We start from the raw sequence: 14,159 nt of genomic DNA, 5'->3' as shown, positions 1-14,159 counted from the left end.
TATGGCAGCGTGATTGCACAGTAACGTCACACTGTCATTCCTAGAATATTTATAATAAATGAAGCGAGGCGCCTTGTTTTCGATTGCCTCTAACTTGCTGATGAGGTACACTTGGTATGGGTTCCAGACAACACTGCCGTATTCGAGAATGGGGCGCACCAGATATAGCATGACAGCTTGACATCCGGAGGTACTGTTGCAAGCTTCCTGCGCAGCAACGCAAGCTGTTTGAACGCTTTTTGGCACGTATTATTATTGCTTGTGTCCCATTTTAATGTACTCGTTAATGTTACCCCTAGGTATTTGTACGACTCTGTCCGCGCAACCTCTGATCCCATCAGGTTGTTGGTGAAGAGTAACGGTTTTTTCTTACGTGTTATGGACACGCATGCTGTCTTAGTCACGTTTATTTTCATTTACCATTTTTCGCACCATTTGGTAGAGCTCAGTAAAGATAACTTTAATTTAAACTGATCCGCGTCTGTTCGAACTGGTACTCTACAGTATCAGCATGGGAAGCTGGGACAGCAGTAATTGCTGTTGGTAGGTCACTTGAGAATTAATTCGTACACTCTAAAAGTGGCCCACTTCACAATTATGATTGCTTTCTGCCTCATACACCTTGGAAGAAGGAGCACTCACTGCTTATTGTTAAGGAGGATCATCCGCGTGTCATCGTTGAAGTTTACAAGAACGCTGTTGTCAGAGAACTCGTATCCCAGTCCATGTACTTCAGTGTAGTCCACCCACTTGGTGATCCATATGACTGGTACCAGGGACGGGTCCTCCACCTCGTTCGAACGCTGGAAGTTTCGCTCAGGAGGCTTGGCACTAAGAAGACGCTCTAGAAGGCGCTGAAGCTTCTTGAGGTGCGCCTCTCTTTGAGTTGCCTTGCCTTTTGAACTTTCCGCTGCTGCTTTCTGCGCACCTCCCGGTTGAATCTCTGTAGAGATTGTAATAGGGCTAGTTAAAACAACCATCATCTAACCAGTCACAGTCTCATCTAACCAGTCAAAGAACCGATGTGCGCGAGGAGGGCCCGGACGAGTGCCACTATAACTGCACCGAAAGTTATTGACCCTTTTCGCGACGATCCCGTGGGCGCTGTCATGTTTGATCAAGTGGTGACACGTCCATTGCTTGCCTCAGCTGCCTCCGTGTTTACAATGGATGTACTATCGACCAAGAAAGTTTACAGACCATGCGATCTCAGAAAACGCAAAATATCCGAGCCGCCATTAAATGTAGCCAGTAAAACCGTACATCACAATGTTTGCATATACCAGTAGAGGCTGGAAAGGTGAATACCAGGCTGCGTTTTGAGGCTGCGGAGATATTCAGCTTTTTGTCAGATCCCTTGGTCCGTCCATGGTCCGTAAACTTTCTTGGGCGATAGTATATGTTATACAATAGTACGCAGGAAACCTCTGTTTCGGGAGAAATCGTAGACGCTGACTGGGTGAACATTACGAAGCTTTGGCCAGAGCTTCAGAAGACATGTAAAAGCGCTTTCAGAGCTTATTAAGCTTTGTCCAAATGGTGCGAGCAGCGTATATGGTGCTTGTTCTTAAAGCGAGGCCAAAATGTATTCCAAGCTTTCCTCTTATTAATTGAATAAGGATCAGTGTTTTGCTTTTCGTTCTTCATTCGGCAAATACTTTGAAGCCGTGGCTTGTCACGTTCCTGACTCAGTGCAGTTCGTTGGTGCAGTCACTATCTGATTATCTTCTGCCTAATCACTCGCTGGTGTACTCAGTTGCAATAAATTTGTTCTTGCTGCACACAAGGCATGGAACCACGGAGTAAGATAAACAGGATCGCCGACTCCGCCGCCGCGCAACGCATTCGCTCGGGACAAACCGTGTAACGCTAAATGATGATGATGGTGATGATTTATTGGCATCCCCTTTGAAACGGGGCGGCGACAAATAGTCACCTAGCCTGCTTGATTTAATCAGGTATACTATAAATGTTCTTTAGCTAGCATTTTTGTATACCTCTCATTATTTTTCTTTTTCAAAAATTTACCTTGTACCGCTGCCTATGATTTGAAGAGATCAGGTCGTATCCATCTTTTCCCTGCTTTTTTTCCACCAGTACTCTAATCGTCTCTTGCTGATCTCTACGGCTGATCTGTTTATGTTTCCTTCCACTTTAAACCCAAGCGCTTCTGGGAGTTGCACGTTACCTACGCTTCTCGCTGGGTGGATCCCGTCGCATTCCATTAGGATGTGCTGAGTGGTCTCTGGATCTTTACTGCAGCATACACATGTCTCATCTAGTTCCGAATATTTGTTCGGGTATGTTTTCGTCCTTAGGCAACCGGCTCGAGCCTCAAATAGCAAGGCACTGCCCTTTGTGTTATCGTACAGATTTTCCCTTCTAATTTCTTTCTTATTCTTGTAAATCTCCATTGTCCTTTTCGTTTGCATTCTTTGCATCCAATTCACGGTTTCTATTTCTCTCACTTTCTTTCTGATGCCCCTGGTTGTCTATTTACAGTTTCGATTATTCTGTACTTGGTTGCCAACTTCCTTGACCTCTTCCTCCATTCTCTGTCCACGCTTTTCATGTAGAGATACTTGTGCACTTTAGCCGCCCATTTATTTTCATCCATGTTCCTGAGCCTTTCTTCAAAACTAATTTTGCTTTGTGCTTCTCTGACTTCAAAAGAGGCCCAACCCATGTCACCATGCACTGCCTCATTTGTCGTATTACCGTGTGCTCCCAAAGCCAACCGGCCTACTGATGTTTGGTTAACTTGCCAAACCCGCCAATATATCTGATTTTAAGCATATAATGGCATTTGCGAATGTTAGCGCTGGCACCATTACTCCTTTCCAGATTCCACGCACCACCTCATACTTATTATGGCCCCACAGTGCTCTGTGTTTCATTATTGCTGCATTACGCTTCCCCTTTATTTTCAGATTATCTTGGTGGTTGCTTGAGTAATTCTTTCCTTCGTTTATGTGTACGCCGAGGTACTTATATTGCTTCACTATGGGTATTACTTGCGGTTGAATTGACACCACGAAGTTACTCGCGTGTTCATTAAAGATCATAATCCCTGATTTCTCTGTGCTAACTTAAGGCCTAGATTTGTCGCTGCGTTCCCACAGATATTCGCAAGTATCTCTAAATCTTTTTTATTGTCCGCTAGTAGCACAATGTCGTCTGCGTACATCAGTCCAGGGACCTTCTGTTGCACCATTTGTCCATTACGCATGTAGGATAAATCAAAACCTAATTCCCTGTTTTCCAGTCGTCTTTCTATGCCCTTGACGTAAAGCGTGAACAACAATGGTGACAGCGGGCATCCTTGCTTGAATCCTTGGTGAATTCCCACCATTTAATTTCCTTTTCGGCCTTCCCATGCCATTTGTACTTGGTTGTCTCGATATATCTCCCTCAGCAGCTCCACGAAATCGTCATCCATGCCTTCGTATTGAAGAATATCCCACAAAAATTCCCTGTCTACTTTGTCATAAGCTCCTTTAATATCTAGAAATGCTATCCATAAAGGTCTTTTCTGAGCTACTGAAATCTCTATGCACTGAGTTAGTACAAACATATTGTCTTCTAAGCGTCTGCCTGGCCTGAACCCATTCTGTAGTTCCCCCAATACACCGTTTTCCTCCACCCATTTCGACAGTTCTAATTTTATGGCTTGCATTGCCATTCTATATATCACCGATGTTACTGTAACTGGCCTGTACGAGCTCGTCTTATCCTTATCTGCTTTGCCTTTGTAGATGAGATTCATCTTGCTTTCACGCCATCCAACGGGAATATTCTTTGTTCTAATCACTTGCTCTATGGCATTAGTCAGCAGTGCCTTGCTTTTTGGACCGAGGTTTTTGATTAGCTGTATTGGGATTTCATCGGGTCCTGCTGCCGTGTTGTTAGGGACATTTTCTGCTGCCTTTTCCCAATACAAGCTTTCTATGCTAAATTTTGATCTCTCAGGCCTCTCTGTTGTTGCTGGATCTGTTGTATGAACCACGCTTTTTCTCGTGCCGAAGTCATGCCTGATAAGGTCTGTGATGTACCGCAGCGCATCATCGCCTTCATAGATGTTACCGTCTTCACCCCTTATATCCGTTTGTGAGTTTCTAGTTGGAGCTCCGAGTGCTTTTATATGGTTCCAGAATCTTTTTGGGGCGCCTTTGTCTCTTTTGTGAATGTTATGCACCCAACGTTCACTTGCGCATTTAATTTTCTCTTGCACGAGCTCACTCGCAACCCTTTTCTTTTGTCGGTATGTATTCCATCTAAGGAGCACCTCTTCTTCTTGTAATCCCAACTTTTTGGCTTCTCGATGAACCCTAGATGCCTCTTTACGCTCTTCTATAGATTCTTTAATTTCCTTGTTCCACCACTTACGTGGTTTCCTCTTTCCAATCCAACAATTGTTTTGCCGTGTCCGCCTTATTTCATGCTGCATAACCTCCACCAGTTCCTTATATTCCCAGACTGCTGTAGGAACAGCCTCAATTTTCTTCTCTATGTTGTTTGCGATCTCTGTTATTTGCTCGTCATTCATTTTTAAAAACTCTGAGGCTATTGGTTCATGTTCTGCGCTGGTATCTCGCCCAAACTTTAATGCTAAACGTCTATGATCGCTTCCCAGGCTATTTTTTCTATTTTCGTCTATTATCATTTGGTCTAGTTGTTCGTAGACCATTTCTGAGACTAAGGCGTAGTCGATACATGAATGCCTGTTTCCGCATTGCCACGTTACCTATCCATGACACTTATTCTCCCTGTTAACTACTATAAGGTTGTTCATCACACAAATCCAGCACTAGTCCAGCACAAATTATACATCGCGTAGTGCCATCTGTCGACGCACGTGGAAAACACTCAACAGCTTGCTTCCATGTGTGCATGCGCTGAGTGGCGGAGACCGGCGGCGACGGCGGCGGCGCAGAAGCGGCAGCACGGCACCTGTAGAGCCTGTCGTCTGCTACAAACGTGGACCTTCGGCCGTCTCGATTTGACAGCAATCAAACACAAAAAAATATATGGGCACAAATTATAAAAGCGCAAATAAACACGCTGTAGCACTTTTATGCACGCATACGAAACATTTTTAGATGTCTTTAGAGGAAACAGACGATAAATGATGCTGTACAAAAAAAAACACAACAGAAGTACTGTGGGCGTTTATTACGCACATCTTCCTCATCTGTATGTTATCATCATCATCCTCACACTTTTACCTATCCTCCTCTTCGCCTGTATATGTGAGCATCATCATCGCCTGTGTGCTGCGCTGGTTCGCTGACGAGCTCCCGGGCCTAATAAACGTCGTCCCAACCGAGACGTCACAAGTGGTGGAGTGTGCATCTTCGGTCCTACGTCCTCTGGCCGTCCGGTCTGCCTGCTGGAGCTTTTTTCAAGTCGCCACTTGCGCCCACCGTCAGCAAGCATGCCGCAGGACGTGCAGCCTGGCGCCCCTATTGCCACCATTCCGACATCGCAAATTCCTCCTTCTTTTATCATCAACAGCCCCCAGCGTGACCCCCATCTCTTCCCTGGTCTTCGCGGAGAGGATGTCGAAGACTGGCTGGACGATGATGAGCGAGTCAGTTCCACTAATCACTGGGATGATGTTAATAAACTCCGCCATGTCTCCTTCTATCTTTCTGGTGTGGCGAATACGTGGTTCTTTAACCACGAGACCGGCTTGACCAACTGGACTCTCTTCAAGCACCAGCTTCGTGAAGTGGTCGGCACACCGGCTGTTCGGTCCACTCTCGCGAAGAAAAGCCTCGATGCTCGCAAAGAACACCTGGGCGAGTCGTACACCTCGTACATCGAGGACGTGCTTGCACTCTGCCGACGTGTGAATTCTTGAATGTCGGAGTCGGACAGGGTACGTCACGTTCTAAAAGGCATTGTAACTATTGCCTTCAATGCCCGCGCAACTAAGACTCCCGCTACCGTCGCTGACGTCGTCACCACTTGTCAGCGCCTCGATGAGCTCGAGTCTGTCCGCCTAGAGCCCGACATTGACGGCGTCCATTTTACGGTGGACCACGATCTACGAACACTGATTCGCTCGCTCATACGCGAAGAGTTGCAATCTATGGGGCTGCCCTCACCTTCGTCGTGTCCGAGCCAACCTTTTGGTGGGTCATTGCGTGACGTTATCAGGGAAGAACTGGCGTCCTTGACCTGCGCTGTGCCAGTACAAGCTCCTGTCCCTCACGTATTACCCACTACCGCACGACCGACATACGCGCAAGTTGCTGCCAAGCCTCTCGGCCACGTCACTTCTCCGTTGCCGCTACCAACTTACGTGTTGGTTGCTACTGCGCCCACGGTTCACATCCCTTCGTCACCGCCAGAGCTTTCATCGGCCCATCTGACCTCACTTTCCCACGGTACACCGTGGGAAACTACTACCCCCCTTATCGTTCGTCTCGTCCTATATGCTATTATTGCAGCTATCGCGGCCACATATCGCGTTTTTGCTGCAAGCGCGAGCAAGACGAGCGTCGGGGCTACGATATGTGTGAGCGCGATTTTTATAGTGGAGCCTCTTACCAACGGCAGCGTTACTCTTCACCTTCGCACCGCTCTCGATCTTCGCCTGCATCACCTGAAGCACGCGGCGCGATATGTGTGAGCGCGATTTTTATAGTGGGGCCTCTTACCAAGGGCGGCGTTACTCTTCACCTTCGCACCGTTCTCGATCTCCGCCTGCATCACCTGAAGCACGCGGCGCTTACCGTTCAGCCAGACGCCGTTCCCCATCGCCCTTCCGCCGCTCATCGTCACCACTTCGACCTGCCTCACTTACCTCTACCGGTCGCGCGGAAAACTAAGCGATGCAGTTTCCGGAGGAAAAACTGCATACACACATAAGACTGAAATTCCTCCAGCGCGCCCATCCAATATGCTTCGTGTGTATGTTGGAGGAGTGCCCGTGGATGCTTTAGTGGATACTGGTGCCGCTTTGTCTGTTATGAATGCTCATTTGTGTTCCCGTCTAAAGAAACTTATGACGCCTTACGAAGGTCCCACGCTGGTTGCAGGCGAAGGGAGCTCTATTCGACCTTCTGCCTTCTGTACTGCGCGTGAACTTATTGATGACATTCTCCATCACATACAGTTTGCTGTGCTATACCCGTGCTCTCACCAGCTGATTTTGGGATGGGATTTTCTATCTTCTGCGTCTGCTGCTATTTGTTGTGGGCAGCGTGTGGTACACCTTACCAACACCGAACACTTGCTTGGCGAAGAAACCCACACGCCGTTTCACCTGACCGCTGCGGAAGATACGGAACTACTCTCAGGACAAAACCAACTTGTTACTCTCCTATCCAACGACATTCACCATGGTGACGTCTTGGTGTTCCCTTCTTCCCGTTGCCTTACTAAAGGCATAGCATTTTCATCGGGAGTTGTTCGATTCCACAATAGATCTGCACTGGTCACTGCCACTAACGGAACACCCGAAAGAATCCTAATTCCGCAAGGCACAACCGTTGCATGCGTCGCCGATCTGGAGCCTGTCTGCGTCTTGCCACTTACACCAATTTCTTCTGGGGACCCATCTTCTGGTGTTTCTTCTTCGGCCGCCGCCCTTATATCAGTCATCAGCACCGACTTGAAACCCGCGCAGACACAACAGCTGCTGGCTTTGTTGAAAAAGCACGCTAATTCTTTCGATGTCTATTCGTCGACGTTGGGGCAAACAACCGTTGCAGAGCATCGCATTCTGACAGACGACACATCTATCGTGCGGCGCCGCCCATACCGTGTGTCTCTAGCCGAGCAGAAAATTATCGAAGAGAACGTCGCCGACATGCTGGAACGTAAGGTCATTCGCCCATCGGCTAGTTCTTGGTCGTCTCCTGTTGTCTTGGTCCGCAAAAAAGATGGCTCCGTGCGCTTTTGCGTCGATTACCGGGAGCTCAATAAGATAACTCGAAAAGACGTCTACCCTATGCCTCGCATTGACGAAGCCCTTGATTCCCTCCAAGGTGCGGAATACTTTTCCAGCCTCGATTTGCGTTCCGGTTACTGGCAAATCCCCATGCACGAAGACTATAAAGAAAAAACGGCGTTCGCAACCCCTGATGGACTGTACGAGTTCAACGTAATGCCTTTCGGGCTCTGCCACTCGCCCGCGACTTTTGAGTGCATGATTGATACCGTGCTGCGTGTCCTGAAATGGAAGACCTGCCTTTGTTATCTGGACGACGTTGTCATTTTTTCATCGACATTTAATCAGCACCTGCAATGCTTGGATGAAATTCTGACGTGCCTCGCCCGCGCTGGTCTTCTGCTGAACACCAAGAAATGCCGTTTCGCAAGCGAGATGACCCAGCATACTGGGTCATCTCGTGAGCAGCCGGACCCTGACAAGACTGCTGCAGTTCTTCGCTTTCCTCGTCCTGACAGACCCAAAGACTTGCGTAGTTTTCTTGGCCTCGCCTCTTATTTCCGTCGCTTTATCCAGAACTTTGCCTCCATCGCAGCTCCATTACACAAGCTACTAGCTTCCGGTGTGCCCTTTCTGTGGTCCCAGGCATGCGAATTACCGTTTTAACGCTTGAAGGACGCCCTCACCTCTACACCTGTGCTTTGCCATTTTGATGAGGCCGCGCCGACTCTCCTACACGGTATAGGTGCTGCGGTGTAGGGCTAGCGGCCACGGTATAGGTGCTGTTCTTCGGCAACGCGACAACTCTTCGCGAGAGTCATTGCATACGCCAGCCGTATACTCAGCGCTTCCGAAAAGAACTATACGATCACTGAGGAAGAGTTCCTGCCTATTGTTTGGTCGATACAGAATTTTCGCCCTTATCTCCACGGCCGTCATTTCACCATCGTTACGGACTACCACGCTTTATGCTGGCTTTCCACGCTCAAGAACTTGTCTGGACGCCTGGGTCGCTGGATTTTAGGCCTCCAAGAGTATGATTTCGAAATCATATACAAGTCCGGGAAGAAACATCAAGACTCCGACGCTCTTTCTCGCTGCCCGCTTCCTACGGCCTCGCTCGACGCCTCTGCAATCGCTTCGCACGTCACCAGTTCGGCCGACACTGCTACGGTTTCCTCCCTGGCCTCAATGTACCAACTTCCTTTCCACGACGAGCAGCCACTCGCCTCTCGTCAGCTGGCGGATCCGTACTGTCAACGCTTCATTGATCACCTCTCTGGGGCTTCTCGTCCACCTACCCAGGTAGCACAAAAGAGATACCTAACGTTTTCGTATAGTTTATCCCATACGATAAAACATTTTAAAGAAGACGCCAGTGCGACAACTTTGTATTTAAAACGTCGTATATATCGGCTAATGTCCGGCTTAATCACTTTTCTGAGACGATCTATAACATATCTTAAAGACGTATTCGAAAAGCTCGTCTAGAAATAGGATTGGGGAAGAAACAAATAAGCCCTTTGCCAAAGCTAGTCATATCCAATTTTTAAACATTTTTAAGACGTTATCAAAAAGCTGATCTAGAAATGGTCTTGAAAGGTTTACGATAATCTGAAGCTGATTTTCGGGGGTTCCAGATGAGTCGAAGCGTCGGTGTCGAGTGCAAAAGAGCTCCTGGTGCAGCGCCAAGCACTGTCGTCTATCGACGCCGACGGATCATCTACCAAGTCACATGAAAATGAACATATCCCCGAAAATGAATCTAGAATACTGTCTTTGTTATGCAGCAACGATGTTTACAACCAAAATGGGAATGAAATCCCGCTAAGAAAAAATGGGCGCGTCTGGACGATCGTCCCGGCCAGGGCTTTTGCGCCAAGTGCGCATGGAATGAGGACAGTACCAGAAAGCAAAAGTTTATTGAAAAAGTGTATTTCTTATACATTTTGCTGAAATATTGCAAAGTAAATTGAATTAAAAGTACCCCAACAATGACTAAAGTTCGTAGATACAATTCTTAATGAACGAGAAATTGATAAACAATGACTACACTATACAAACAAAATTCGTAAATTTCTTATTTAGCAAAATAAACAGCCCGTGCAGTCAAATAAACAGACTAGAGTTATTTAGAGATTGATATCACAGCAACTGCAAGAAACATACTGAGAAATGTGAGATTTGATCACATGGTAGCTGCCTACAATCAATGTTACCAATAATCTAGAAGCTTGAAAAGAACACAAAAAGGAATAACGCCGCATAGTATCAAAAACAAGCACTGGGAACATGTTAAAATAAAAAATACTGCCTTTCGGATACGTCAAATATAGTAATGGTGTAAATTAAACGAACCATAAAACCAAAAAGCAACAATCAAGTAAAAAGAGTATACAATACTCAAACGCGGAATTCAGTGTCATAAGTGTGCACCATTGTATTGCAGTGTACGATAAGACTGACTAATGCTACATAAATAAAATAATCTTAGCATTCTAGTGCACGAGACATGCATGTATCAGCCTCATATTAAAAACTTATATAAACCTGGAAAATAAAACTATTGCACTGGCAGCTTCATTCAAGTAACCAAGGAAGTAATTCTTGGTTTATATGTAAAGCATTGTACAAGAGGCACATATATACCACTCTGAAAAAAAAAACAAGCATAATGTCACAATAAATCATCTGCAAACCAGTGAATACGTTTGTACACTGCCATGTTACACTTTACACACATCTCCTGTTTCCTAAAGTAAAAAAAGCACTCTGAATGACAAGAAGCTTTACCATTTCGCCCTCTAGCAGCCATCGTCATCTTCCTCAGCCGCTTATTATACATGGTGTTTCACGTAACTTGGCCCAAACTTTAAATATGCAGATGTCACGTAGCTGGACAGAACCAAGGCAATGTTTGTCGCCGCTTGGAGATTCTCAGATTATTTTTTTGAATTCCACCTAATTACCTCATTCGTCTTCATTAATTCTTCAACTTCTCGATTATTATATTTAGATAAGTGTCAATGAAAAAATTGTAGAGCAACATGAAAACCTCCCGATACAGCTTTCTGTTGATCAATACGTGCTACTTAAAAGCGTTTTTCCGAATGTGATAGAAGCCCCCGATCACCATCAGAACTGCCGCGCGACTAGCCGCTCGAGCCAGTTTGCGTGTATTATGACAGTTATCTCATTGACACTTAAGTATAAATGAGAAGTTGATTATTTATTAAGACCAATTATATAATTAGGGGGAATGCAAAATATTATCTGAGTATCTCTAAGCGAAGGCAAACATTACCTTGGTTCTGTCCAGCTACGTAGCTTTTGCATATCTTTGAAGTTTGGCCGAAGTTAAGTGAAACTACAGGCTTGGGCTAGTTGGTACATATGCCCGCAGGGGCGTCTGCGTCAGCAGGCGTTTGGTGTGTTGCGACACCACGGACCCGAGCACATGAGGGTCGGACCCTCCCATGCTTAACCGTGCGCGGCTTAGCCGTGTCTGGGGAAAAGGGGATGCTGGGGGTTGAGCCGATGCTGGGAGTTGGACCTTTATGGCCCCCCGGCGGAGGCAACACACTTCTTTGGCATCTGCTTCACGTAGACGGCACCCCCGGACTGACCCAACCGGGGGAAATCGGCAGTTGCCTTTTCCTGGCTCTCTCTCCAATCTTCGTCTTTCCCTATCACTTTTAATCTTTCCTGTCTTCTCATCTTTTCCATTCACTTCTACTTTTCCTGGCGGCAAGGGTTAACCTGGTGTGGCTGTCCTACCTTGGGTATACCATATTGGGTTATAGTAACGGCATACTGCTGGTGCTGTGCAGACTTGTTTACATGTTCTGCCACGTCCCCTTGTTGGGCTCCGTGGTGGGTGGCAGACGCCGTTGCCGAATAAACCACTTCTTTCCATGGGATCCTCAAACCCTTTTACAACCGATCGTGCCTCGAAAAGGGTACGCACCGACGCAACCTCGCTATTCTGGCCCAAAAACAAAGAAACTTTCCTAAATTTCACGTCTTTCACTGTGAGCAACCATCTACGAAAGCTAGAGCAATTTCCCCATTTCTTGTGGCCAAGTGCCTAGGTATTGGAGCTGGGTATAAGGCAACAAAGATGGCAACCGGAGATTTGCTCCTCGAACTAAAAGACAAGGAACAATGCAACAAACTCGCACACCTCGTAGCCTTTGGTAACATCGCTGTTTCTGTAAGTGCACATCGAACAATGAACACAGCAAAAGGTGTAGTATCAGACGAAGACCTAATGACATTGAATGAAGAACTACTCCTGGGTGGATGGAAGGACCAAGGGGTAATCCATGTGCAGCGCATCAAAATCAGACGGAATGACAACGAAATCCCAACAAAGCATTTTATACTGACTTTCAGTTCAACTACTTTAGCCGAGACTCTTGAAACCGGCTACGTAAAACTTCATTTTCGACCATACATTCCGAACCCGCGACGTTGCTTCAAATGTCAAAGATTTGGTCACGCATCCCAGAGCTGCCGAGGGCAGCTTATGTGCGCAAAGTGCGGCACGACCGGTCACTCTTCTGACGATTGCAATAATGACGAGGTATATTGTGCTAACTGCGATGGCAGTCACCCTGCATACTCCAGAGCTTGTCCAGCCTGGAGGAAAGAAAAAGAAATAATTACTGTAAAAGTGAAGGAGAACATAACATTCCGTGAAGCACCACAACGTATCTCCTCTTTATTCTTGTTCAAAACATCTCTCGCCGAAGTGGTGCAGCGGGGGGCGGCACCACAACGGCATCTGGCGGCAGCCCGCACCACGCCTAGCGTGCCGAGGCCAACGCCACCCGCCCCTAAGGTGGGAGCAGCCAACGCTGCCCTGCCATCTCTCAAATTGTCCACACCAGTGGCCTCTACAAGCTCCGGCAGCAGCCAGGGCACCGCAGAGGCCCCAGGGGTCCTGTCGACCTCCGGTCCGGTGGGGACGAAGACTTCGTCGCTCGAGATTAAGTCTACGCGACGCACACATCGCTCTCTGGAGCGGGTGTCCAGTGCCTCGCAAGAGGCTATGGACACCAGTCCAAGCCAAACGGCGCTAGTAGCGTCGATGGAGCGGCGAGGTTCCCTTGACCGCTCCAAAAAAGACAAAACACTAATTACAGGGCCTAAAAAAGGCTCTGTAAAGTAAGTTACTCTCCTCCCCTTTGAGACACACAGCACCTTTCATTTTCCTCAAACATGAACACAATAATGCAGTGGAATGTTAGCGAACTAATCCACAACCTAGATGACATCCAAGAACTTATCAATAAATTCAATCCAAAGGTGCTGTGTGTCAAGAAACACACCTAAACTCCAGGAACACCAACTTCCTACGTTAGATTATTGTTTTCAGAAGAGACCGCGAGGATTCTGCCGCATCATCTGGTGGTGTGGCCATCATACTCGACAGAAGTGTAGCCTGTCAGCAACTTCCACTCAATACGGCACTTGAGGCGGTAGCCGTTCGTGCTGTACTTTTGGGTAATCTGATAACGGTTTGCTCGCTCTACATACCCCCACATTATCCTTTACACAAGCATGAATTTCAGTCATTTATAGATCAATTACCAGAACCTTATTTCGTTCTTGGCGATTTCAATGCACACAGCAGCTTGTGGCGCGACACGCGTATCGATGCACGAGGACGCCTAATCGAACAATTTCTTTTCTCCTCTGGTGCGTGTCTCCTGAATAAGAAGGAACCTACATTTTACTGTCTTGCAAACAGAACCTATTCTTCTATTGATCTTAGCATAGCTTCCCCGTTTCTATTATCTGAACTTAAATGGGAAGTTACCAAAAATCCTTACGGGAGTGACCACTTCCCGATACTGCTGAGATCACCGCTACAAAACGAACCACCACAGGCACCTCGCTGGAAGTTGGATAAGGCAGATTGGGGAGAAATTCCAAAGTCTTACGAGTAGTATCTCGTGGTCTGACATATCTTTGCTGGGAATTGATGCTACTGTTGAGTATCTTACATCTTTTATAATTGATTCCGCCTCTGAATGTATACCTAAAATAAGTGGTGCGACCTGCAAACGCCGTGTCCCATGGTGGAACGACGAATGTCGGAACGCTCGTAGGAAACAGAACAAAGCGTGGGGCTTGCTACGGGACTCCCCAACTGCGGAGAATCTTGTCAATTTTGAGAAGATAAAATCGCAGGGCAGAAGAACGCGTCGACAGGCCAGGAGAGAGAGTTGGGAGAAGATTTTATTAGGCATCA

General features: G+C 46.9%; 1 protein-coding gene across 1 annotated transcript in view; it reads right to left on the bottom strand.

Moving 5' to 3' along the window:
* LOC119445111 (serine/threonine-protein kinase PLK1-like) overlaps positions 1-14,159 on the bottom strand; it is a 63,674-nt gene that overhangs the window by 17,661 nt on the left and 31,854 nt on the right. Inside the window, exon 2 of the mRNA XM_037709437.1 lies at positions 643-943. Within this exon, the coding sequence (XP_037565365.1) occupies positions 643-943 (301 nt within the window). The remainder of the gene's footprint in view (positions 1-642; positions 944-14,159) is intronic.

This window comes from Dermacentor silvarum, chromosome 1, assembly GCF_013339745.2.
Source record: "Dermacentor silvarum isolate Dsil-2018 chromosome 1, BIME_Dsil_1.4, whole genome shotgun sequence".
NCBI classification, from domain to species: Eukaryota; Metazoa; Arthropoda; class Arachnida; order Ixodida; family Ixodidae; genus Dermacentor; species Dermacentor silvarum.
This window is presented reverse-complemented; position numbering and strand designations above follow the sequence as displayed.